This window comes from Tamandua tetradactyla, chromosome 25 (assembly GCF_023851605.1).
Source record: "Tamandua tetradactyla isolate mTamTet1 chromosome 25, mTamTet1.pri, whole genome shotgun sequence".
NCBI classification, from domain to species: domain Eukaryota; kingdom Metazoa; phylum Chordata; class Mammalia; order Pilosa; family Myrmecophagidae; genus Tamandua; species Tamandua tetradactyla.
Genome location: NC_135351.1, coordinates 16,389,800 through 16,416,921, shown reverse-complemented (window position 1 = coordinate 16,416,921; position 27,122 = coordinate 16,389,800). Strand labels below are relative to the sequence as shown.

At 40.1% G+C, this 27,122-nt stretch overlaps 1 protein-coding gene and 1 long non-coding RNA gene across 7 annotated transcripts in view; one reads left to right on the top strand and one right to left on the bottom strand.

Annotated features, from left to right (window-relative positions):
- Positions 1–2,184, bottom strand: part of LOC143669091 (uncharacterized) — a 32,929-nt gene extending 30,745 nt beyond the window's left edge. For both annotated transcript variants that reach the window (XR_013168694.1, XR_013168695.1), the window contains exon 1: positions 1,722–2,184. This is a non-coding gene — a long non-coding RNA (uncharacterized LOC143669091). The remainder of the gene's footprint in view (positions 1–1,721) is intronic.
- Positions 2,161–26,784, top strand: TBC1D7 (TBC1 domain family member 7). Of its 5 annotated transcripts, XR_013168693.1 has the most exons (9): positions 2,161–2,372; positions 3,923–4,042; positions 5,791–5,871; positions 9,268–9,455; positions 16,335–16,472; positions 19,332–19,477; positions 20,533–20,662; positions 21,753–21,910; positions 25,027–26,784. XR_013168693.1 is itself a non-coding variant. In XM_077143668.1 (8 exons), the coding sequence occupies exons 2-8, from the start codon at positions 3,931–3,933 to the stop codon at positions 21,831–21,833; spliced, it is 876 nt and encodes a 291-aa protein (XP_076999783.1). In that variant the 5' UTR covers positions 2,161–2,351; positions 3,923–3,930; the 3' UTR covers positions 21,834–21,983. The 5 variants fall into 5 exon arrangements, 4 of the variants coding, with proteins under 4 accessions (XP_076999783.1, XP_076999784.1, XP_076999782.1 ...); XM_077143668.1 differs by lacking the exon at positions 25,027–26,784 and having other exon boundaries at positions 2,161–2,351; positions 21,753–21,983; XM_077143669.1 differs by lacking the exon at positions 25,027–26,784 and having other exon boundaries at positions 9,268–9,386; positions 21,753–21,983.
- Positions 26,785–27,122: the final 338 nt, after the last annotated feature.

Sequence of the window (27,122 nt, the reverse complement as noted above, 5' to 3'; positions counted from 1 at the left end):
ATATTTTGGGTAGTGCATTTCCTAATTTAACTTGTATCTTGAATAGGGAGTGAGATTTTGTTGGTTTGTCCAGGTTAGTGTGATGTCCTGATAAATCCCAGAGTGATCTGGTCAGTCAATAAAGAAGTATTTGCAAAGTCCCCTTGGGGGAATGGGGAAAAAGGAGGAAATATTCAACTTCCCCATTTGGAGAATTTGATATTCTCGCAAGCAGTGGGGACAACCAAATCAATAGGCTGAGCCCTCGATCTTGGGGTTTGTCCCTATGAAACTTATTCCTGCAAAGGATAGGCTAAGTCTACTTAAAATTAGGCCTAAAAGTAATTCCTAGAGAACTTCTTTTGTTGCACAGATGTGGCCTCTCTAAGCCAACTCAGCATGTGAACTCACGGCCTTCCCTCCTACATGGGACATGACTCACAGGACTGTAAATCTCCCTGGCAAAGCAGGACAGAAATCCTGGGATGAGCTGGTACCCGGCATCAAGGGATTGAGAAAACCTTGATCAAAAGGGGGAAGAGAGAAATGAGAAAAAATAAAGTATCAGTGGCTGAGAGATTTCAAATAAAGTCGAGAGGTTATCCTGGAGGTTATTCTTATGCATTATATAGCTATAATACATAACTATATATATATATATATATATATATATATATATATATATATATATATATATATATATATATATATATATATATATATAAACTAAAAGCTATTCCTTTTTAGTTTATGGTGTATTGGAGTGGCTAGAGGGAAGTACTGAAACTATTGAGCTGTGTTCCAGTAGCCTAGATTCTTGAAGATGCTTGTATAAGGATATAATACTTACAGTGTGACTGTGTGATTGTGAGAACCTTGTGTCTGATGCTCCTTACATCCAGGGTATGGACAGATGAGTGAAAAATATGGATAAAAATAAACAAATAAATAAATAATGGGGGGAAAGGGTGAAATAAATTGGGTAGATGGAAATACTAGTGGTCAATGAGAGGGAGGGGTAAGCTGTATGGTATATGTGAGTTTTTTCTTTTTATTTCTTTTTCTGGAGTGATGCAAATGTTCGAAAAAAATGATCATGGTGATGAATACACAACTATGTGATGTTATTGTGAGCCACTGATTGCGCACCACGTATAGAAAGTTATGTGTGTGAAGATTTTTCTCAATAAATAATTAAAAAAATAGAAAATAAAAAGCTGTCATATTGCTGTGGAACCACCTCACCTTATTCTTGTGCCACCTTCTGTGCACTGTGCTAAAACACTTAATGGTAGCTCACGTAAATCTTTCCAACACTCCTAGGTGGTAGTCACTATTGCAAGCCCTACTTAAAGAATAGGGGACTTGTAAACGTTAAGTGGCTGGCCTGATGTTTGGATGGAGTAAATGGAACTGCTGGAAGCTGCACCTTGAAGACCTCTGCTTCCTAACATGAAGAAGCACTGCTTAAGCAATGTCTAAAACCCCAGTACCGACATACTAAAGACGATGGCAGTAGGCAAGGGGCTGGGAGGGGCATAATTATTGTAGTTCAACCACCGCATGCTGCTATATTTTAACGTTCTAACTTAGCCATTAAACTACAAACTTATGGACACCGAAGCTGGATTTTCTTATGTACCGCTGATCCCTGAGTTTCCCCCTAGTGCAATGCACTTGTACAGACTGAGTTGTACACGTGTAGATTGTTTTAAGAGGGCGGGGCGCGTCACCGAACTTACTCTCTTTAGGAGGTTCCTCGCTAAGCCGCGGGTTTAAAAACCCACTAGGATCGCTTCTCGGCTTTCTGGGTTTGATCAGATGTAGAAATCCACCGGGGCAGTGCTGCCCAGAGATGGTTCAGAGCCCAGTGCAGGCATTTCGAGGGGCAGGGAGGGCAACGCATCCCGGGCACACATCGCCCGGATGGCGGGGGTCGGTAGTCAGTCGCGAGACTCTCGGGACCCGTAGTGGGCTGAGGAAGCTGGGGAGTTGAGGAAACTCATCCGAGGGGTCGGAGACGCAAGTTCGGAGGTACACCAGCCCTTACCGGAGCTCAGGGCCCTCCACCTGAGGCGCAGGGGCCAGAGTGAGCGTGGGACATTCGCTGCGCATGCTCCGTCCGCACACCTCTCTCGACGCCCCCCCTCAACGTCAGCTGACGTCACGTCCGGCGGCGGTGGGGCCTGTGTCTCCCGAGCCGGCTTCCGGCGCTCGCAGGTGTTCGTCTACCTCGCCGCTACCTCTTCGCCCCGTCCGGGCCGCCGTCTCCCTGATCGCCGCCGCCTCCTCCCTCCCCTCTCACTTCCTCCCGCCGCGTCCTTCGCCGGCCTCGTTTCCGCTCTTCTCCCGGACCGCTTAGCCTCTCCTGGGTGCGGGTTCCACTACTAGAGGTGAAGGAGCACAGGGAGAGGGGGACCTGGGGCTCGGACCAAGGCGTTTCTGTTTTCCTCTTCAGTTGGCCAGGCTATGTCCATTACAGCGTCTTCTCTGCGACGACGCAGAGAATGGGTGCCTAGTCATCAGGGACTGTATCTCTGGGCAGCTCGTTTGAATGCTTCCCTTCAATAAATCTCCAAACTTGTGCGTTTTCGTGCTTTGGAAGTGTGCGTTTAAAGCATCAGGTCGTAAAAGCTCAGAGCCCTCGAGAAGATGTTTCTAAACGAATCCTGATCTTAAACAGTGACCGAATCGTTTCGTAAAATGTCTTTTCAATTAGGAAGACCTTGGCTTTCAGCAACCCAACTCTCCCCCCTGGTCCAAGGAGAGACATCACGAGATTTTTAATATCCGAGGATTTACTCTTTTTTTTTTTTGCAGCGACGGTTACAACATTTGGGAGGGGGAGTGCAGTGCTTTTTTTGGAAAATGTATTACACCCATTCTATTCTTAACACAACAACCTAATTTGACCTTTTCTTGATGACTGACAATAGTATGAAGAAGATTCTTGTGAAAGAATCTGAGACCACTGAGCCTCTTGAGTTCTTGTGTCAGATTTTCAATAGTTCTTTCGTCTCCATGTCTGTGACCTCGCTTGTCACGAACGGCTACATTCCTGCATAGAGTAGCAACTCTCCAAGTTTATGATTTTATGCTGTTAGTTTGTTTTAGGTTTTGAAAATTGATGATTATATTGATGATAGAATTGTGTTTAATGTAAAAAAAAAAATGGGGGAACTCCTGGCTTCTTACTTTTTTTTTTATAGCATCTCATTTTATGAAATGCCCATTTTGAAAAACAAGCTGTAGACATTTATGTGGCTTTAGAATTGTAGCTTAATAAATCCCCTTTGTAAAAGCAAAAAAAAAAAAAAAAATCAAGCTATGGGAAAGAAAGAAAAATCAAATGTAATTTTCCTACCTAGGAATAACCATTGCTAACATTTTGAAATATAGTCTTCTATGTAATTCTTTTTTTTTTTTTTTTTGGTGCATGGTCCAGCAATTGAGCCTGAGTGTCCCCTGCATAAAAGGCGAGCATTCTGTCACTGAACCACTTGTGCACCCTCTTCTATGTTTTTTAATGCATGAGATTTATACAACAAAAATGCAATCAAACTGTATCTGTTGGATAACCTCTTTTGCATAACATATCTTGTCTGTCTTCCCATTTTACTAATTTCTTTCTTAGAACATTTATCATGAATACAGAACATTCCATTAGGTGCTCTCAGTGTAAAGTTGGAGCTTTTTTGCAAAAATCTTACGCCATCTTTTTTAGCAATTCAGAGGACTTTAGAGTTATACCTTGGTTTTTGGCCAAGGTGCATGTTGGGTTGCTTTTACAGTTGTATAAAAGGAATGATTTAGTATTGAGTCCCGTGCAAAGGTAGGAAGTTATCATGGTATACTTAATTTGTTGAAAACATAGAGAAAGCCATTGGAAAATGTTCCAATTCTTCATTTTTGGGTTCACTTTTTCTCTACTCTCTCCTTCAAGAATGAAACATGACTGAGGACTCTCAGAGAAATTTTCGTTCAGTATATTATGAAAAAGTGGGGTTTCGTGGAGTTGAAGAAAAGAAATCATTAGAAATTCTTCTAAAAGATGATCGATTGGGTGAGTTGTAGAAATTAAATTAAGCTTATTTGTTCTCTATCATCTCCAGGTATTCTGAAGTAAATGTTACCTTAAAAGATACGTAAAGGTTGCACACCAGTATCCACAACAGCATTATTCATAATTATTAAGTATCCATTAAGAGATGAATAGATAAATAAAGGTGGCATAAACATCAGTGGAATATTATTTAGCTATGAAAAGAAATGAAGTTCTGATGCATGCTACAGCATGAATAAACCTTGACAGCAATACATTGAGTGAAGTAAGCCAGATACAAAAGGACAAATAGTATATCATTCCACTTATGTAAAATAATTGGAATATGCAAATTCATAAAGTTAGAAACTAGAATACAATTTACCAGGGGTCAGGAGTGAGTAGAGAATGGGGAGTTGATGCTTAATTGGTAGGGAGTTTCAGTTTGGGGTGATGGAAAAGTTCTGGTAATGGATGATGATGATGGTGACACAACTTTGTGAATGTGCTAAACACCACTGAATTGTATAATTGAAAGTGAATAAAATGGGAAATTTTAGGTTGTGTATATATCATCAGAATACAAATTTAAAGACCTGTAAAACTGTGTGGCAAAGAATGAACCCTAATGTAAACTATAGACTACAGTTAATAATATTTTTACAATAACATTTTTCAACACTTGTAACAAAGGTACCATGCTAATGTAAAATGTTAGTAATAGGGAAAATTGTGTATGTGAATGGGGAGGGTTATATGGGACCTCTGCAGTATCTGCGTGATTTTTTCTGTAAACTTATAAATGTACTAATTAAACAAACAAAAAATGCATGCAGAGGTACTTATCACTAGCTTATGTTTTAGGAGTAGGATAACAGTAAAACTTTGAAAGACATTATGGGTTTTTCAAAGTTATATTTCACTGAGATAGTTGGAAGTTTTTGAAAGATCTCTTAAATCAACACTGTTTTTCTCTTATTGGATCCATATTTTTTCTTTTCTCAACTTTCAGATATGTCATCATAGCTTCTGGATAAATTTACAACAATTTTGGCCAACTTTTTTTTTTTTTTTTTTATGGAAGTACTAAGACTTATTTAATTTTAATTTTTTTTAAGCTAGCAATAAGATCTATTTTGTTGTTGACCAAAGTAAAATAAGCTGAATCATAGTTTAAAACAATACTTAGTGTGCATAGAGTGTTTTTAAAGTTTCAAAAAGATTTCCCACCTGATCTTTGATCCTCACTTTTTGGTCTTTGTTTTAAGTTTGTCTGGTATTATTATTCTTGTTTGACAGGTAGGAGAACTGAGGTGCAGAGCAGCTGAGTGTGTGGTTTATTTTAAAATGGGGGATTTGAGGTCTGACTGTGCCACTTATTAGCTCTGTTAACTCAGTCAAGTCACTTAACTGCTTTGAGCTTCAGTTTCCTCATCTTTAAAGCAGTAACTACCAACTGGCTTACAATGTGGGTTAAATGAAATAAATTGTACAAATCGTAATTGTTGGTAATGTTATAGGAAATGTAGTAATTCATGTGAAATGTGTCTCCTATGTTGTAAAACACTAATTGTTTTAGAATAGCTAGTTGACAAAAGACATGGGCTGGAGATCAGACCAGTGTTGCCTTGCCTACATGTGGCTGACCATATGATAAGCTTTCCCGGAGAGAAATGTCCTACTGTGCTTGCAGTTTAAAAAAACAAAAAATACTTTTACACATTGTGCTGAGAATGAAAAGCCTCTAACTGTTTTTCCTCTTCCTCCAGATATTGAGAAACTTTGTACTTTTAGCCAGAGGTTCCCTCTCCCATCTATGTACCGTGCCTTGGTGTGGAAGGTGCTTCTAGGTATGAGATCTAAGAATGGAAAGATTTATCTTCAAAAATATTGAATGACGGGCTCAGCTCATTTGTCATCTCATCAGTCAGAAAACAGAAGATTCATTTAGGCCCTAGATCAAATATTGAGTCCTCTTCAGGAGACTCAATTATTGTTTACTCTGAAAGCCTTTAAGAAGGTGACTGCAGCAGTAAGATATTAAATATTTCTCTGGGAATGTCTATTTATTAATAATACAAGGAAAAGTAAAGTGTATTCCTGAGGCAAAATGTGGGAAGAGTAGTAGAGAAAGGAGAACTGGTATAAGCTTTGCTATCAACTAGGAAACCTTGAGGAATCTCCTTTGGGCCTCATTTCTTGAATCTGCAGAATGAGGATATCGAGCTAAATTAATTCCTAGGCTTTAGCTCTAAACTTGTTAGATTCTGTGATTCCCACCTATTGAGGTATGATTTCCTAATGAATGCTATTAAAGTGAAAAGCAAGTGGTGAGTTTTCACTTCTCAGCAGTATGAATAAATCACTTCTTGTTGTGGATAGCTAAATGAGAAGGAAAACTGATCATGGGAACTTTCTGTGGAAGAAGTCTGTTAGGTGCCTAAGTGACAGCTTCCCTTTTGAGCCCAGGGATTTTTTTTTTCTTTCTGTTTTTCTGTCATTGCTAAGCCTTCTGAAACATATTATACCCATTACTGCCCTCCTTTCTTTAAAATTTTCAAGTTTGCTAACTGCAAGATAGTGGTGAGAATAGAACTCTATAAAGAATATGAACTATTACTGCAGTTTATTGGGGAGCCCATGTGTGTCTGTTGCTAGACCGGGTAGTTTTCTTAAAATGTATCAAATGATCCTAGGATTCCCCTGTGAGACAGGCATCAATATCCCAATTTTCCAGTTGGGTAAAAAGACTCTGAGGTTAAATAACTTGCCTAAGGTCATACAGCCTATAAGTGGCAATTTGAGCTCAGGTGTATAAAGCCCAGTTGAAGGTAGAATAGTTATGGGCATCATTTTCTGTCAAAAATGTATTTTGCTTTTGGGACTTAAACATACAGACCTAAGTCTAATTAGGTAATATAGAGGCTGCGAGGAACTGCAGGCTCAACTAGAAAAACACTACATAATGACTTTTTTGTTCTATTGACAGTGTTTGTAGACTTATATTTCTGCTAGGTCACCAGGCAGTTAAAATCTGGAGAAGAGATAAAAGTTATTTTAGTTTTCCCCTGAGCATTATTTTCCTAAACCTTAGTATTTCCAATGGCCTCAAAATAAATACCTCCCAGGGATGCATTTTAGGTGATTATGTTGATGATGTCCATTTCTGCTGGGAAATACTACGTCTTGTTAATAAGTAGTGGAAGGGGTACAGTTATACCATGCTGTACTTCCTGGGTGCTGAGACCTTTCTCGCTTGTTCATCACCTCTGTGTTACTTACCTTTCTATATCGAGTATGTGTTTGCTATTATTTTTGAGGTGGTTAAAGGCACTGGAGATTTAAAACTCACACTAGGTAGGAGACAGACCCTCTCTTTCTGGTGTTTTGTTTTTTCGTATAAAATCGAGTAAAATAGATACTCCTGCAAAAACAAGGAGACGGTCTTCTTAGTTTTTGTAGACCTCCCATCTCTTGATACATATGCAGATAAGCAGAAAAAGAGATTTTCAGCCCTCCTCGCTCTCTTCACATGAAGGGAGAAAACTAGAGAACACATTGTTCAGAACCTTGCTTCCCTCAACAAACTATCTTAGAGATGGTTCCTTAGCAATACACAGAGAGCTTCCTCTTTTTTTTTTTTCCATGACCTCAACTGTGTTCCAGCATAAGGATGCACTAAAATTTACTTCTCTAGACCCTTGGGCAGGTTTTTGATTACTTGGGGACCTTGGCATGTTTGCTTTCTGATACCGTTTTAGGCAAATATCAGAAAGAGACTTTAGGAACAGCTCTTAACAGGTTTGCAGTTCAACATGGGAAGCATTGTGCTGTCTCTTAAGACAATGAAAGTTCAAATACAGCCATTTAATCTGTTTTAGTCCAGTTTTGGAGACACTGTAATATATTCCCTTGACTTTTCTGGGAGCCCCATAGTTTAAGATGTGTTAAGATTTATGTCAAGAAAAGGAGCATTTGAAGAAGTTTCGTTCTAACGTTAATGTGGCACCAACAGTTAGGAGAGTCTTTAGAGCTCATCCCAGAATATTCTTTAGAGCTCTGGATCTTTTGGTGTTTTGCAACAAAAAGGGATCCATAGTCAAATATACCAACTAACGTTTTTACTAGCTTAATATGGGCTAAGTATTCTTCTAAGTGCTTTGAGTATATTGGCCTAATTGTCATGACAACCATGTGAGGAGGTATTATTATTCCTGTTTTTCAGATGAGGAAACAGGCATAGGGGGACCCTTCCTGAAGGTTCCCACAGCTAGTTGATAGCAGGACAAGAACTCAAACCCAGGATCTTTGACTCCAAAGTTGGTGCTGCTGTTCACCCTCATTAAGTTTAATGAAACTGGAATAAAGAAAAATGTTTTTCTTTATAGCAAAATTTAGAGCCTTGAAAATTCATTGCCAGTATTTCCCAAATGTATTTGCCTGTGGTAACCTTCTGACAAAGACTCTTGGGACAAGTGTCCTGCAGGGAACATTTAGTGAAATGCTTCTCCATCCCAGTTCCTACCTCTGACAAATGAGGGAATAAATGTTCAGAGGGGTTATCACATTTGTGAGAATCCTATAGCTGGTGTGATCAGATTTAGAACTAGAACCTGGGTTTCCTAGAAGCCTATTTCCACTGTGTGCTTTCCATGCCATTACTTTGTGAAAAAAAAGACGGGGTTCTTCCTCCAAGGCCTAATGAGTACACATAATATTTAAATGGGTTTATGAACACAAGATGTCTTAGAAAAATAATGTAAGGGGACTTTGTCAGTGAAGATTAGAATTTCTGTTGTCCTGAAGATAGAATGGTTTTTGAACAAGTTTGAATTGTTGGGGAAGAGAAGGATTTGATGCTTTGTTGGTGATTCTGAGATGCATGCACCATGTGCCGACACTGGAGAGATACCTCCAGGGCAGCCCCAGGCTGACAGCCGTATATCAAATTAAATCCTTATTATAACTGATGTGGTGATTATCTTGAATTTGTGTGGCACAGTTATTCAAGGTGTTTTGTAATGCCATTTCACGTGTCTTTAATCACATTGATGTGATCTACCATTCAAATGTTGCTAGTATTAAAAAATTTAAGATCATTTTTATATTGAGAATGTTCTTAAAGATAATCTGTATGGAAATTAAATATCTGTTTGTATTCTAATCTAAGTTGCTTTATTAGAGGAGGGATTTAGATTGATACTGCAGTGTTTTGTTCCTTTTTTTTTTTTCCTGGGTTTCTGTAGGGATCCTGCCTCCACACCACGAGTCCCATGCCCTGGTGATGATGTACCGCAAGGATCAGTACTCTGATATCTTTCATGCCCTGAAAGTCATTCGCTTCATCAGCGATACCACCCCTCAGGTTGAAATCTATCTTCGTATGTATCAGTTGGAGTTGGGGAAGTTGCCTCGAAGTCCCTCTTTTCCACTGGTTAGTGGTTGTTTCTCTTTGGTGTGTAATTGAACTCTTGACTGTCCCATCTTGCCAATTTTTAATTATATCCGTGTTGCCTTAGAAACCTTCAGTGTCTCCCCATTGTCCATAGAATAAAGACAGTGTGTGTTTTCCTGGCATTCATGGCCCAGCACTTTCCAACATAATCTGCCTTAGTTTCTTATTTTTTTAATACATTTTATTTTGAAGTTATTTTAAACTTAGAGAAAAGTTGAAAGAATAGTGCCAAGAATCCTCATACACCCTTCAGCCAGTTTTCCTAGTAGTTAACATTTTACTAAATTTGCTTTGTCATTTTTCCGATATCTATATTCACATTTTTTCCCCTTGTACCATTTGAGAATAAGATGCAAACATGAGACCCCGTTACCCCCAAATAGGGTAATAGCTTGTGCTCCCCTAAAGATGAGAAATCTCCCAGGCCGTAACAGTCCAATCATCAAAAACAAGGAATTAACAATATTAACATCCACTCTCCAGACCATGTTTCAAATTTGACCTTTTGTCCTAATGCCCCTATCACAAATAAAGTAAATTAAAAACTATAATAATAAAATTTCTGGTCCACGATTCCATAGAGGATTCCATATTACATTTCATCATCATGTTGCTTTAGTCTCCTTCAACCTGGAACAGTTCCTTTGTCTTTTCTTACTTTTCATGATCTTGACGTTTCTGTGTACAGGTAGAAGGCCCCTTAAGTTAGGTTTGTCTGAAGATTAGATTCAGATTTTTCATTTTGATGTAGAGGTGATATTGTGTCCTGTTCCGTCTGTAATATCAGGAGGCACATGATGTCGATTTTTCCTATTAGTGGTTAACTTTGATCTCTTGGTTAAGGTCATATCTACCACGGTTTTCCCCTCTACAGTTACTATTTTTTCCTTTCTAATTACTGTATCCTGTTGTAGGGAGACCCTCAGGAATTACATTAATATGTTATTCCTTTGTGATTACTATATCCTGTTGTAGAGTACACTTAGGAATTCTCCTATTCTTTATCAACCTTTCACCCACTAGTTTTAGTATTTATTGATAAGTTTTACATTAAAATTTTTTTAACTTTAGTTTTGTAAGTAGTTAGAGACGTTGAAAAAAGTTGCAAAAATAGTAGAATTTCCATATACCTCACCTGCTTCTTAAAAAGTTACATCTTTTATATCACAGTATAATCAACAAAATCAGAAAACTAGCATTGATACAAATACTATGACCTAATCTTATAGACCTTCAAGAAATTTTGCAGATTGTCCCACTGATGTCCTTTTTCTGCTCTGGGTTCTGAAGGATCACACGTTGCATCTAGTTGCCATGTCTTCTTAGTCTCCTTTATTCTGAAACAGTTCTGTTCCTTACCCTTTCTCTGTCCTTCATGACCTTGATATTTTTGGTGTGTACTGGCCAGTGTGTCTCAATTTGGGCTTGTCTGGTGTTTCCTCGTGATTAAAATCAGGTCATGCGTTTTGGGCAAGAATATCAGTGAAGTGTGACTTTGATTGCTCACCAGTCACTTGGTTGAGGCAGGTTGGTCAGAGTTCTTTACTGTAAGGTTACTGTTTTTCCCTTTGTAATTAGTACATAACTTGTGAGATAATACTTTGAGGCTATAAATGTCCACACATTGATGATTCATCTAGTGTCTGAATCAGCGTTTACTCTGCTGATTGCCAAATGGTGATTTTCTAACTTCTTCATTTCTTCTATATTTGTTAGTTGCCACGTTTCCCTATTTATTTACCTATATCAGAATGAACCTATGGATTCTTCTGTTATTCAATAGGCTATAACCTATTACTACCTCTATTTTTTTTGGTACTCAAATTGTTCCAGATTTGCCCAGGGGGCGCCCCTTCAAGCTGACTCCCATCTTTTGTGAATGTGTATCTGTGTTTGTTGTTATCGTTGTTGTTTTAAAATTAGAGCAGCTGTAGGTTTGCAGTAAAATCATGCAGAAAGTTCATAGTTCCCATGTATCCCACCCTTTGTCCCCTGTGTCTTTTTCACTTGCTTTCTGGCACAAAAGGATATTCCAGGTTCACCTTGTGCTTTCCCTATCCCAGCCCTGCAATCAGTCAACTCTTTCTTGAATGGAGTGTTATATTGAGAAACTGAGCACTGGATATGCTCATTGTTTCTGGGTGTCACTGCTTCTAGATCCCCTCAGTAGACAGTTAGGAAATGTATGTCTGTGTGTACATATACATTCATATACATATTCACACACATTTATTTAGGAATATACACACACATTCACCCATATTTACATATGCCTATATATTTATATTTATACTTATTCATCTCTCTATATTCAAAACTCTGAGTTCATACCAAATACCTCCAATTCTAATCCACTATCACAGGTCCATTTTATCCTTCACTCTTCCTATATTTGTAATTCCCTTCTCTGATGCTAAGACTGGCTTGCATTCTCCCCATATATTTGCTGCTTTTGCTCATTGCCCTGAATGTAACCCTAACTACCAGCCACTGCTTTGGCCTCACTTGCAAGCCTTAGTAGCCTTCTTGTGTCCCTGGCTGCCTTCTCTGTACCTCCTGACCCCCAGCTGCCTTCTCTGCCCTGACGCCCTCTTCAGCTTCAGCCCCACAGGCTGCAACCTGCTTTTTTAACTTCATCTTCAATAAACTCCTTACTTTGGTTGCTCAGACTACTTGCTTTCTGCTGAAACAGTGAATTGTTGAAAACAGGAATTTGCCCGTAGCTTTGCTATTCCATAAAATTTATTTTTATTTTTTATACACTGCAGGTTGCAGCCTACTAATACAGCAAATCAGGCTTTGGTTTGTTCTTTTCAAAGTTCATAGTGGACAAACCTTAGAGCTAATAAAGGTTGTCAAGTTTTTTTAAGTTTAGTAAGGAAAAAAAGGTCCCTGGAAATTTTTGGAACTCTTAAATCTCCTTTAAATATCCTTTGTTATTGGCCACATAACAGTTGGTAGTACCATACAAATTCTGAAATGACACACATGTTAGGTTCATGTGTCTGTTCATTCAGGAACACTCAGTGGTAGGTTGTGTCCAACTTGTCCCTCCTCAGCTGGTCCGGTTTCAAATCTAGACACCTTTGCTTCAGTTTTTGGGCAGACATTGTGTTTGCTTTGAGCTCTGCTGCCCCATGCCTCCCTAATCACTGAGCCTCACTTTTCTTACCTGGTAATGAGCATGTGTGACAGTGCTCAGCACAGGGCTGGAGAACATTGGTCTGAGCAGGGTGTCAGTGGGAGGTCAAGAAAGGAGACTTCCATTTCCTTTTCCCTCCTTGTTTTCTTCTTCTGACACATTAATAAATGCTTAAAGAAATTTGTTTTCTATGATGCTAACTCTGTTACCCTTGATATTGTATCTAATAGTAACAGGTTGAAAGGAAGCCTAAAGTTGAAGTAAATTAAAAAAAAACAACAACAGGAATTTTGATTTACTTTGCGACTTTGAGGAGGAATAGAAAGACATTTTAATTTATTTTTAATGTTGAAATGTTTCCTCTATTAAATCCTAGGTGACAGTGTAAAGCTTTTTGTGTAAGATATGATATTTGAAAACAAAATAGGTTTTCAAATAGTGTTCAGTTTTTATAAGTTTACTTTGTTGAAATTTACTTGAAGATTTTACTTTCATGTTTTGAATAATGCCATTTCACAAGGTTTGAGAAATGTCAGTCTTCTTACTCCTAAAATTCTGATTATAGGGAAGTTTTTACTCTTTAGGTACTTAAAGGTAGAATAAAATTCTTAAAAGGGATATATGAATGTATTAAAAGAACATAAATGCTTTTGGAGTCATTTCATATTTGCAAATATGAAACTATATTGACAGATATCTCCAATTATTGCTTGTGCCATTTATCACATAAATCCTTTTTTAAAAAAATACTTTTATTGATAAATCTTAACATACAAACATTCTTTTTTTTTTTTTTGCATGGGCAGGCACTGGGAGTCAAACCCGGGTCTCCAGCATGGCAGGCGAGAACGCTGCCTGCTGAGCCAGCATAGCCCACCCCATACAGACATTCCTTACATGGTGTATAACCAGTGGCTCACAATATCATCCCATAGCTGTGTATTCATCACCATGATCATGTTTTAGAACATTTGTGTCACTCCAGAAAAAGAAATAAAAAAAAAAAAAGAAAAAATTCATACAAACCATACCCCTTACCCCTCTATCTCATTGACCACTAATATTTCCATCTATCCAATTTATTTTACCTTTTGTCCCCCCTTATTGTTTATTTATTTTGTTATCCATATTTTTTATTCATCTGTCCATACCCTAGATAAAGGAGCATCAGCCACAAGGCTTTCACAATCATACAGTCACATTGTAAAAGCTATGTCATTATGCAGTCATCTTCAAGAAGCAATTCTATTGAAACAGAGCTCATCAGTTTCAGGTACTTCCCTCTTGCCACTCTAATATACCGTAAACTAAAAAGGGATATCAATATAATGCCTAAGAATAACCTCCAGGATAACTGCTTTACTCTGTTTGAAATCTCTCAGCCACTCACACTTTATTTTGTCTCATTCCTCTCTTCCCCCTTTTGGTCAGGAAGGTTTTCTCAGTCCCTTGATACCAGGTCCTGGCTCATTCCAGGATTTCTGTCATACATTGCCAGGGAGATTTACACCCCTGGGAGTCAATGTCCCACGTAGTAGAGGGGAGGACAGTGAGTTCACTTGCCACATCAGCTTAGAAAGAAAGGCCACATTTGAGCAACAAAAGAGGTTCTCTGGGTGTGATTCTTAGGCCTAATGTTAAGTAGGCTTAACCTATCCTTTCTAGGAATAGGTTTCATAGGGTCGAACCCCAAGATTGAGGGCCCAGCCTATTGATTTGGTTGTCCCCATTGAGAGACTATCAGAAATTCTCCAAATGGGGAAGTTGAATATTTCCCCCTTTCTCTCCATTTCCCCAGGGAGACTTTGCGAATACTTCTTTATTCACTGTCCATATTACTCTGGGATATATTGGGACATCATACTAACCTGGACAAAGCAATGAAATCTCACGCCTTATTTAAGATTCTATGTACTTATGGTCTTCAGCTAAACTGACCATACAAGTTAAATTAGGAAATGCACTACCCAGAATATAAATTTTGCACCAAATAAATATCTCTCCCTTTGGTCTCACACAGACGTTGAAGTTTTAAAATATGGACAGTATCAGCCTTTACCCTGTATTCTGATTTACTTTAGTCCTATCCAGATCAGCTTCATTCATACCTCTACTTGAAGTCAGATCCCTTTTTCAGCTTTTCAAACAGTTCCTGTATGGGGTACTGCTGACTCTCATAGCTTCAGAGCTCTAATTCTCAGTCTCAGGTGTCACATAAATATCTGAAGTTTCTGGAAACTACCAAGTTAAGCAAACAGCTTAGTATCTCAGAATTTAGAAATAGCAGTACAACTCGTGAATGTATGTGACTGCTGTTTGAGCTTACAATCTAGGACCCTTTACAATAGGCTCCAACCTGATAACCCATGCTCTTGACTTCAGTTCGCTGAGTTTTTATATTAGTCCATATGAATGAGGCATGATAATATTTGTCTTTTTGTTTCTGACATTTCATTCAACATACAGTCCTTAAGATTCATTCACCTAGTTGCACACCTTACAACTTCATTCCTTCTTGCTGCAGCTCAGTAATCCATTGTATGTATACATCATTGCTCCCCCTTCCATTCCTCAGTTGTTTTACCCATAGGCCGCCTCCATCATTGTGGATCACCAACACTGCCGCCATAGACACCAGTGTACAAATGTTTGTTGCTGTCCCCACACTCAGTTCCTCCAGGTGAATACTGAGCAGCAGGGTAGGATCATATGGCAACCCCACCCCTAGCATCCAGTGGAACTACCACCCTGCCCTTCAAGGGGCTGTACCTTTTTCCCTAGTGACAGTGAATAGGTACATCTCTTTCTCCACATTTTCTCTAGCACTTATTTCTCTCTGTTCTTTTTTTTTTGCATGGGTAGGCTCTGGGAATTGAACCCAGGTCTCTGGCATGGCAGGCGAGAACTCTGCCTGTTGAGCCACCGGGTCACACCCTCTGTTCATATTTGAACAGTTTTATTCACACGTCATACAGTCCAACCTAAGTGTATAGACATGCCTTTGCCACCATAATCTATCTGAAGACATTTCCTTTTCTTCCAGAAAGAATCCATACCCCTTCTCCATGCCCTCCGTCTGTTGACATTTAGTTTTGGTGTAATGCCTTTGTTACATTCAGTGGAAGCATATTGCAGTGTTACTGTTGACTGTGGACCCTCGCTTGCATCGATTATACTTTTTCCCATATACCATCTATTTTCAACACCCTGCAATATTGACATTCATTTGTTCTCCCTCATGCAAAAATGATTTTTTATTTGTTCATTTAATCAACATCATTGTTGCACTATAGGTATTCCTAAATTATACTCTCAATCTTTATCCTCTATGTTTCCCTCTGATTTCATACCTATCATATGAATCCTTTTTAAAAGAAATTATCAGCTAGCACTGAAGATATTTTGGGGCCAAGGGAGTCAGTACTTTGCTTGGATTGATGTTGACTTTTTGGTGGCTAAAATTTTAGAATTTGGAAAATCCCCACATACTCAGCCTGAAACTTAGTCATTCACACACACTGGTTCAGACAGATTTCTTTGGTTACTCATCCTTTTCTCTACCTTTGTCCCCTCTTTAGTGATGGATTTTTATTCCACTTTGATTTATTAATGCAGTGTCTTCAAAAATTTAGGGGCAAAGTTTCGCTTTTATTAAAGAAATAACATATTTCTCTCTTCTGCTGTCTCTCTCTTGAGATTTGTTATTAATCTTTCAGGAGCCAGAAGATGAAGTATTTCTCGCCATTGCGAAAGCCATGGAAGAGATGGTGGAAGATAATGTTGACTGTTACTGGATTATCCGAAGCTTTGTGAACCAATTAAAGAACAAGTACCGGGATTCTTTACCCCAACTGGTGAGAGACGTTTGTGTTTTTTCTTTTGTTTTTTTTTTTTTTTCTATCCTTATTTCCCATTTTTATCCCCTGGGAGCTTTTAAAAATTACCAGTGGGTTTATTCAGCCTAGACCAATTAAGTCAAAATCTCTGATGCTGGGGTCCAGGCATTAATAGTTTTTAAAAGCCTCAGGTGATTCTGTAGTGTAGTTAGGGTTGAGAGGTGAGTACTCATTTACAACTACCTTTTTAAAAACTTGCTCATATTATTTTATGTTAGGATTCTGCCCTAATTTATTATAAGTACTCCGTACTGACGGTGAACACACTCTTGTGCATACTCCTTTGTGCATATCTGTGAGTATTTCTCTGGGGTAGGTACAGTTAAGTGGGGTGCTTGTTTGCCCAGGAGACATATTTAAGATTTTAAACTGCCAGATTGCTTTCCCCAAGGTCATACTAATTTAGGCTCCTCCCAATTGATTATGAGCCGTCCTACTTTTCTACACCTTTGCCAAATACTTGACAGTAGTCTCTCTTAAATTTTTGTCAGTCTGAGAGTGAAAGTGGTATCTCATTTTCATTTCCATATTCCCCGTTTCTGATAGAGGCAAAATATACTATTACTGCCAGTGTCTTCCTACATAAACTAAAAAGAGGTAGTCTGATGCCTATTAGCAGACTAAATAGAAATTGAGAGAAAATATTGCACTTTGAAATGAAAATTGTATGTCAGTTTAGTTTGTAGTATATAGATATCATATTTTCAACACCCTGAATTATAATACCTAGAATTATGTAATAAATTCTGTACTAATACTTCAGTCAGTAAAGATGGAAAAAGTTTAATCTCTTTCAACCTTACTGCAAAAAGCTGGCAAAAATAATACAAGGGGATGATCTTTATATTTTCATAAGTGCTATCAAATTGTATATAATGTAAATATTGTGTGGCACCAACAAAACGTCTTCATTTATCAAAAATTATGCCAAGATAAAAAAATCCCAGTTAAAAAAAATATGTGTGTACATTCTGGATGTTTATCCTTTGTCTGTTATATATGTTGAAAATATTTTCTCCCTGACTATTGCACAAATATTTTTAAGTTTTGATACAGTTGGATTTATCGATATTTTCCTTCTGTTTTTTCTGTATCTTTCTTAGGAAGCCCTTTCCAACTCAAAGATTAAAAACATGTTTCTTTTAATTTTCTTGTAACTTTTAAAAGTGTTTAAACATTTTTAAACTGAGCCCTTTTATTGGTGAGGGATTCTTTGTGACTGGCATCAGACAGTTTTAATTTCCTTCCTTTACAGTTAACTACAACACCACAACTTCAGTTCCCACTTCACTTCTCTTCCTGCCCCTGCTTAACAGTTACAGAGAACTTCAAGTCAGGCAGTGTGAAATTTGTTTTAAGTACTTCATTTTCTAGGGTTTTTTTTTTTTTTTTTTTTTGGCATGGGCAGGCTCCAGGAATCGAATCTGGGTCTCTGGCACAGCAGGCGAGAATTCTGCCAGTGAGCCACCGGTGCACCGCCCTAAGTACTTTATTAAAATGTGGACCTTTCTTTGCCTGATTCACTTCTTAGTCTTCAGTGGTCTGCTCAGTTGTCGCCTCTCTGGGAGAAAACAGTTTCTGTCTTCTGAAACATGGGTTAGGTTTTCCTCCTGCAGGCACCCAGCACCCTGTGCTTATTCCCATGATAGAATTCATCATAGTGTATAATAATTACTCTTTACTTGTCTGACCTAAATTATATGCTCCTAGAGGACTTTTACTCTAGTCCCTATAAGTAGCACAGTGTCTGGTTATAGTGGACGTTGTATAGGTTAGGAACTGCCTCTGACAGAAGCCCAGACATGCAGATGTTTGGCAAAATAAACATTTATATTTGCTTCTATGATACGGGATTTGATTATACTCTTCTTGCTGGTGAATGCAGACTTGCAGTTTTGACCCTTCAGGTCCATCCTAACCAGTGGACCCAGCAGCCTGTGCCAAGTGAATGTGGCCAGGTGCCAGTTCTGTGAGCTCCCTCAACTGTGCAGAGTTGGCTGCTGCTTAATCTTATGTGGAAGAAACAGACTATCAGACAAAGTCCAGGTGCTTTGTTCCCGCAGTTACGGAAATATTCTCATACTCATTTGTGTTGGATACAACAGTCATCCTCTGGACATTTCTGTGTATGAGCCTCCTTTGCACTAGTGCACAGCGCTGCTCAATACATGTCAGTATATTCATGTTGAATGAATGAGTGGAGGTAGGATTAGCGGAATGCCAGAGGATGGCCTCTTATTGTGTGTTTATAACTTCCCCAGAGAAGGAGGTCGGGGGTAGGTGAAGTTGGGCCATGTCCACTTGACAGGTGTCTGTGGTTTCCCTCACACTCATTTCATCTCCATCTCTTCCTGTCTTATGCTTCTTAACACTCACTCCCCACTCTGTTTCTTTGGTCTTATCTCTTCCCCTTCTCCGTTTTTGCCGGTTATGCTCTCCTGCTCTAGATGGGCCAGTGATATCAATAGACCTTTTATAGCCCCCCAGAACAATTGAATTTTGCTTTGAGCTTTTGCCTTAGGCTGTTGAATCTGGTTAGTGCAGGTAGTGGGGGCATGACTAACCATTCTGATTTGCCTGGGACTGTCCCAGTTTTAGCACTGAAAGTCCTGTGTCATAGGAAACTCCTCAGTCCCAATGGTTCGTTGCCTAGTTAGTGGTAACCAGGGAAAATGCTGCATCATAAGTGACTTGGATGCTTCTGCTTTTCTGTTTCTAGCAGTTCTTTGCATTCAGAAAGTACATTTCTTTCATCATAGATTGTAGTATGAGGTGACCACAGGAAATGGGTAATCTCTCTTCCTGTTTAATCTTTAGCCAAAGGCTTTTGAACACTACTTGAATCTGGAAGATAGCAGACTGCTGAATCATCTGAAGACATGTTCTGCGGTGTCCAAACTTCCCTATGACCTCTGGTTCAAGATGTGCTTTGCAGGATGCTTGCCTGAATCCAGTTTACAGAGGCAAGTTCTTTTGAAGGCATATGGAAGGCTTGGTTTCAGAGAAGAATCTGCTTCTTCATGTGATCATCCCTCAGCATATGAATTTGCTTTAGAGCAATACAGTAATTTGAAGCTGACTTTTCCAGTGGTTGACATAGCAGTGCATGATGTTGCTTATTGAAGAGGCAATTAGAAAAATCGAGGGCTCTCAATGTGTTACATGCTATTCAGTATTCACACCTATATATAATTCTCCAGAAGTTTGTATATAGATGCGGGTTTTCTTTTCCAGAGATTAGGGTCGACCCTAATCTGGAGAAAACCTGGATACCTATTAGTCTCATTTTAGCATCTGTAAAGGAGATGAAAGCAGTCCCAGATGTGCAGCATCAGAAAGACTCAGCCTTTTCAGTCAGTTGCACATGTATGGTCTGGTAAGACTGTCCTCACCACTCTGAAACAGGCAGACCAGTTTATTATGAGTCCTTTGTCCCTCCTTTCCAAGGCTTCCTGTTGTAGATGAAGAAGGGCTATCCACAGAGAACATTGCAAGACAGTATACACCTGAGCATACAGAGTAATACCAACTTTGAGTTATAGGAATTATCAGAATAATTATTTTGGTGTGGTAACGGGTCAGTAACTTGCTCCTTAAGCCCTCAGAAAAGTTTAAGGAATCTGTCGTGCAGAACTACTGGAAAATTAAATTTATTTCATTTCATAAGATTCTCATTGTTATTCCTTTATCTTTTAGCATTATAAGATATTACTGATATACACACTTTGGTTTAGGACTTTCCTTACCCCAAAATGACTGATTTGGAACATTAGATTCATAGGAGAGCAATATTTTTCATTGGTCTTTTCTTTTTCCTTGCAACTTCTGATTGCATCTAGGTTACATTACAGATGACTGGTCTACTTTGTTGTTGTTTTAATGGCTATTTTGCAATTGTTCTTTGAAGCTTAACCTTAAAATAAGTGGAGTAATTTGTTTTGATTTTTATAATTTCAGATGACTAGGTAACCATAAATTTCAAATCATGTAATTTGATTATATCTCTTTATTTTTATAGAGTTTGGGATAAAGTTGTAAGTGGATCCTGTAAGATCCTAGTTTTTGTAGCTGTGGAAATTTTATTAACCTTTAAAATGAAAGTAATGGCATTGAACAATGCAGAGAAGATAACAAAGTTTCTGGAAAATGTAAGTGTGGTTTGTTCTGTTTGATTTTGAATCTAGAAATGAAGTCATCTTAGCAAGCCAGCTTTTCCTATTGCATTAAATTACATCAGAGAAATGATATAGTATATTTTTATATCATAAGAAAGATTTTTCCCTTGAAAAATTTTGGCCTACAGTTGGTCTGTGACTTTTAGTTTGTGTCCTCTGTTTGGGGGGATGATGGTTTGAGCGGTGAATGCGCACGCTTAACAGGCTCTTCCCCTGATGTCACTACCGGGAAGCATTTCAAGGAAAGGGAAAGGTGACATTTATCACTTTAAGATGCATCATTTCTTTTTTTTTGAGTTCATGGTCCAGAAATCACACCCGGGTCTCCTGCATGAAAGGTGAGCATTCTACCACTGAACCACCCATGCACCCCAAGATGCATAATTTTTGTTCATGAGAAAGGAATCCTGATGTATTGGGGAACTTTTGTAAGCCCTTTCATTCCCGTTACTATCTCTGGTGTAATCCCTATTGGGTTTTGTTAGCACACTTAAGTATTAATTTAGTGCATGTAGGAAGAAAATGTCTAAATGTAGCTTTTTCCTCTCTGTGTGCCTTAGATTGGCCTTTACCAAGTAAGGGGTGGAAGTAAAAAAGACTAAATGCCTGAGTGAATTTCACAGAATCCAAAAGTTATTCTTTTTAAATCAGTATTAACATTTGAACAGTGCCTGGTAAATGGTAAGTACTAAGTGAACATGTGTTGAATAAATGAATCATCAATTTAATTAGTGACTAACAGTGCCAGAATCTGTGCTCAGTGGTTTTCATGGTTGTCTCATGTGATCCTTTAAACAGTGGAGCTATTGCTCTCCCTTTGAGATTGAAGTGAAACACCAAAGTTTAGGTGACCTGCCTAAGGCCACACAGTGGTTAGGCCACGCAGCATTGAACCCAGAGCTGCTTAGAATGTCCTTGCGTGGCAGTAAAGCAAAGAGTCTGAGAGCCTTTTATGCTATCCCTGCTTAAAGAACAGTGAAAACGCCAGTAAAATAGATTTTCTGCTGCAGTGAAGTAGGGAGATACCCTGAACCTTCATGAAGACTGTCCTGTTTGTCCACAGATCCCCCAGGACAGTTCGGATGCAATCGTGAGCAAAGCCATTGACCTGTGGCACAAGCACTGTGGGACCCCGGTCCATTGAGCCTGAGTGCACCTGCTGGGGGTGGACAGCTTGCCAGGCTGCCTTGGGGACTTCCTCCCCGGGCTGTCATCTCCCAGGTGATTAAAAATCCTGTCCTTGCTCTGGTGCTTAAAGTGAAAATTTTTTTCCATTAAAATTATTTAATTAAGATACCTGGTATTGCTGTGTGGTGGAGCAGCGTCTTGTGGTTACACAGAAGTACAAAGTTCAACTCTGAATAGTGTTTTTAAAGGGCGGTTAGAAAATAACCCCCTGTTTGAAAGCAGCCCAGTCATCATGGGTGGGGGCGTTAATAAGCAGCATGTAACTAAGCCTGCCCACCTCTCCCTAATTAGCACGGGGCTCATTACTTTGTAAGGTCTATTTCTGGAAAAAAGAACAACTTCCTCTGGTTGACACCTCAGATTTGGCTTTCACTGATACAGTACTTGTTTAAATGTAAGCTGTCTCCCGAGGCTTCAGTTTGCTAAATAGGCTTTAAAAAAAAATTCCTTCCATTTTTTTCTCTTTGTGCCAGTTGAAATGAGACAGTTATTGGGAAAAAATTCTGTCCAAGTGTACTTACCAGGAAAAAGAGCACTTGATGGTTTTCTGGATGCGTGTGCTTTCCTGATGGGTCCTTAAATGTTGGGGGAGCTTTGGGGAACACTCTACTGCACACAGTTGTAGGGGGAGAAATTGCAGGTTACTGACCACCAGGCCATATTATGCCACGTCGTGGTAACTTTTCAGGCTTTGAGAATCTGGTGAGTGAAATGGGCCCCCTAATCAAGGTTAGCCTGGGATACGGCAGCACAGAAATGCCACGCTTCAGCTGTCATACCTGCGCTGGCCCGCCACCTCCCACCCAGAGGAGGAAGACAATGAAATTATGGGGCTACAGTTCTAGGAATTCGGTCCCTACCCAGTGTTGGGGAAAAGTTCAGAGAAAACTGAGTGGCTGAAACCAGCTGGTACTTCTGTGCAGTAACATATCCATGAGTATTTGTTTAAAACAAAAAAATTCCACTCACATGAAAAACCTCATGGAGTCAAACTGCTGCCTACACTTAATACTCCTGAAAAAAAAAATGACTCTCTGTCAAGCGTGTGTTCAGCGATCACCTCTGCCCAGTGGGGAATGCAAGAAAAAAAACATGTGAAGTCAGTGGTATTAGGAATCCCAAGTCCAGAAATAAAGATAGTGGTCTCTGCACAAGGGAGTAAAGTCAAGGTGTGAGCATGTGCGTGCTGACGCCTGAACTCCGAGGGAGGACCAGCAGTGCCGGTGTGGGAGGAGGGGGAGCAGAGAGGGAGAAGGCTGGGGGCTGAAGCTCCGCTTACTTCACATTTGACTCGGGTCCAGATGATCTGAAATGGGAGACTTAGTGTACTGCTAAAGGGATCTAAAAATAGATATTCCACAAGCATATTCTGTCAAGACCAGTTTGGTAAAACTTTTCTGTCTGTGGGGAATGAGGTGGAGATTCTGTTTTTTTAAGTGAGTCAATCGGATGCCATCAAAAGTTTTCCTAATTAGAAAACTAAAGGGTCTGTCTCGGCAGAAGGATTTTTAAAGGCCCAGACAGTGAGAGCAGTGGTAGAGTGGGTGAGGATCCAGTTTCTGTTTTTTTTCCTTATTTTTCACTCTTTGTATTGTACAGTTCTGCAGGTTTTCAAATTTCTAAAATATTTATTGTGGTAACATAACAAAATTTCCCATTTTATCCACTTTCAAATACATAATTCAGCAGTGTTAATTTTTTTTTTTTTTTTTTTTTTACATGGGCAGGCACCGGGAATCAAACCTGGGTCCTCTGGCATGGCAGGCAAGCGTTTTTGCCTGCTGAGCCACCGTGGCCCGCCCAGCAGTGTTAATTTTAATGCCAGAATTTTATTTTGCTGAGGGCTAAGTATTTGGAACTACTGCATTCCATGAGGAGCACACACCTGGGGAAGATACCCCCATATTCCTTCTATTCAAAATGTTTTGTTAGGACAGTGTGTAGTTATTCCTTTATGTGAAAGCCCAGACTTTCTGTCATAGCCAAAACGATTGTGGCCAATATGTGGGATTGTCTTCTCTCAGAACACTGGGATTAAATTTAGTTTCTATTCTTCCCTTTGAGAGTATCTTTTCAAAGATGGGAGAGATGAGAGAAGCCCTAAGTCTGCTCTGTGTGTGTGTGTGTTTGCACGCATGCACATGCTCATCTGCATGGACAGGGCTTTAGCATGATGACAAATCCAAGTGACCAATTGAATGTACCCAGGCTTATGAGTGCCTGATGCTGCTTCAGGAAATGGAGTCAGAGTTCTTGAGACGTCTTTTTTTGTTGTTGTAAATAGAAGTTTGCCTGAAAACTGAGGCAACACTCAAATCACGTGATATGTAGAAAGGGCTCAAGGCCTTGTAGCTCTCTGTTCTCTGGGTGGGAGACATGCGTCCTCCTTCTTGAATTGCTTGAGAATCCTCATGTGCTGCTCATGACTGTGGTCATTGCCTCCCCACTGGGACTTGAGTGTTTTTTGCCCTCCCCTCCCCTTTAGAAATTGAAGAATCTGGAGGGGAGTTTGTGGAAGTGAAAAGGGTAAAAATACAGCATGTATGTCCAGAACTAGATCCTAAGTCGAGTCTCTTGCTCAAGTGTCAGCCCTGCCCAAGCGATGAGATTCTAAACGGGGCCAAAGGCTCCCAGCAGGGCACCCTGCTCTGCAGTTTGCAGCTGCCAGCCATTGCATGGGGGAGCAGTTTCTGTCTTCAGCAGGTTGTTTGGGGTTTGGAAGGGCTAGAGGGTACTTTTATCACCCTTGACAGAGAGGGGAGAGTGGGAATGTATGTAGCCGGAGTTGGGGACATGAAACAAAGAGCTGTTTCTACTTTAGACTCAGAGCCAAATGAAACTGCTTGTGGCTGTTGGCACAAACTGCGACTTTCTAGATCAGCTGTTACTTATCCAGAGTTGGCGCCAGTTTGAGTAGGAGGTGGGTGGGTGAAGGAAGAGGGGGCGATGAGAAGAGGAAGGTGGTTGTTTTCCAGGAGGACAATGATAGGAAGGGCTGGTGTGTGAAGGGAGCAGGGGAGGGCATGTACTGAACTGTTAGTGTTTTCCTGCCCACTTCCTCTCTTTCCTCCTTAATCCTTCTTTCAGCCTTGATTTATGAGGGTTAAAAGTTACTGGATGAGGTGCTGATTCCCTGTCTTACTCCTCAGGGTGATTTTGATTCCAGGGCAACTGGGAGGGGAAATGGAGAATGACATGGGGTACATCCTTCCAGAAGCTTGCGCTGGCCTCGCAGAATGCCACGTGGAATATCACAGCAAGTCCTCAGTGTTCAGACCTCAAAATTGGGCCTAATATTTAGATATTCCTCTGTATTGACCAGAATTTGTATGTACATGTGTTGTAATTAAATATTCAGGGTCGCCCTTTGAGGAGCTAGGGCAAACTAGTGCTGGCACTAACCTCTGACCTCCTGTGCAGTTTCCTCTCTGCCTTCTCCCACCATCCTTTGCCTAGAGCGGCTAACTAGGGGCAGCCTTGTCCATTGGTCGTTTTAGTATCTCTCTTTTTTCCTTCCTCTGCCTACACTATGGACATTATGCTAAGACGATTACGAGAGAGGCAGAAAGGAGAAGAAACTTTGCATGACTCTCTTTTAGATGTCAGGAGTCTGCACTTCCCACTCCAGGGGTCCCCACCCCACCCCCTTCATACCACTCCTACCCCTTGGACACACAGTGTTTGTGTCCGAGGGGTAGTTTTTTTCCCCTTGCAGTCTCCTGGGTTCATTTGTTCTTGTATTCACTTTCATTCAATCATAAAATGAATCCAAATGCTCTATTATTGATGAAGAACCGAGCTTAATGTGCTGAACAGTATTCAGCTGTAAAAAGGAATGAAATTCTGATACATGTGACAACATGGATGAACCTTGAAGACACATCATATTGAGTGAAATGAACCAGACACAAAAGCACAGACATTGTATGAACTCGCTAATATGAAATAATTAAAATAAGCAAATTCCTAGAGCCAGATACTAGAATACAAGTTACCAGGGGCTGGGGTGGGGATATGGAATGGGCAATTAGGGGTTAATTGTTACCCAGTTTCTGGTTGAGATAAGAGAGTTTTCGTAATGGATGGTGGTGACAGCACAACATTGTGAATGTAAATAACGCCGCTGAACTGTATTTTGAAAGTGGTTAAAATCTTAAGTTGTATATAAAGTAATAAAATAATAGTAATATAAAACAATAAAAAATAATAAAAATCGTAAAAAAAGACTTTCAACCCTCTCATTGTCTTATCTCTGATATGCTCTGTGTGTCTGCTTCCTTCTGGCTCTCTCTGTAGTTCGGATTGCTCTGCTTTTCAGGTACAAGCGGTGGGCGGAAGGTGCCTTACTCTCAGATCCTAAGCTTATATGCTACAGGTCCAGCTTCCAGGCACAGTGTTTCTTGGTCCAGTTCCTAAATCCATGGGTAAAAGTCTGTGGCCCTACTTGGGTTGGGGCTGCCCTTGGATCTGCCATCTGCCACGTTGAAGGGAGGGGACCATAGGACAGAAACGTGGCTACCAGGAGCCTTCCTGTGTCCTTGCCAGGGTTAGGGGTGGCGAGTGAGGGACAACGTTAAAGGGTTCACTGAACTAAGAAGCCACTCAGAAGAGCTATCCGCTCCATTGAGCAAATCTTTCCACCGGATATGTTCCCTGCAAAGCTGTCAGGGTGGCAGCAAAGACCCTTCTGCCTTGGACTAAGCCTGGCTGGCTCTTCCTTCCCCACTTCTTCCTGGCTTCCACCTGCCTATTTTAGGCAGCACAGCGGCCCTTTTCAGGAGAGGGTAGGCAGAGCAGGAATATCCCACTGGGAGCGTTGGCAGACAGTGTCTGGCAGGCCAGGCGTTCCCTTTGGAACCTTTCATACTGAGTCTGATTCATTCCAGAAGTCTGTGGAATGTCTGCTTTGCTCAGCTCCCTCCACTCCACCTGGGGAGAACAGGAGCACCTCCTGCCTGGAAGCAGCTGAGTTTATTTGCCTCTGATTTCCTGGGAGGGAATCTGGTTCTCCCGGGTTGTTCAACATCTGGGCCTCTAGATTGGGCTGGGCTCTGGCCAGGCCTAGTGGCAGTTGGGTGAGCCTCGGTAAAGCAAATCAGGGTGCTAAGGCTGACTGATTTCAAGAGCACGTGAAAGGCACACCCAACCCCGAGGTATGTCAGAGCTGGGAGGAAGCCTGCTGTTTGTCCATTTGGATGCCCCTCTCCCCCAAACATGCAAACAAGGGAAGCAAGCCAGGTTCCGG

Coding starts and splice junctions, on each gene's coding strand:
- TBC1D7 (XM_077143668.1), top strand. CDS start 3,931: ATGACTGAGGACTCTCAGAGAAATTTTCGTTCAGTATATTATGAAAAA. Junction 5,872..9,267: donor GGTGTGGAAGGTGCTTCTAG/GTATGAGATCTA, acceptor GGGTTTCTGTAG/GGATCCTGCCTCCACACCAC. Junction 20,663..21,752: donor TAACAAAGTTTCTGGAAAAT/GTAAGTGTGGTT, acceptor GTTTGTCCACAG/ATCCCCCAGGACAGTTCGGA.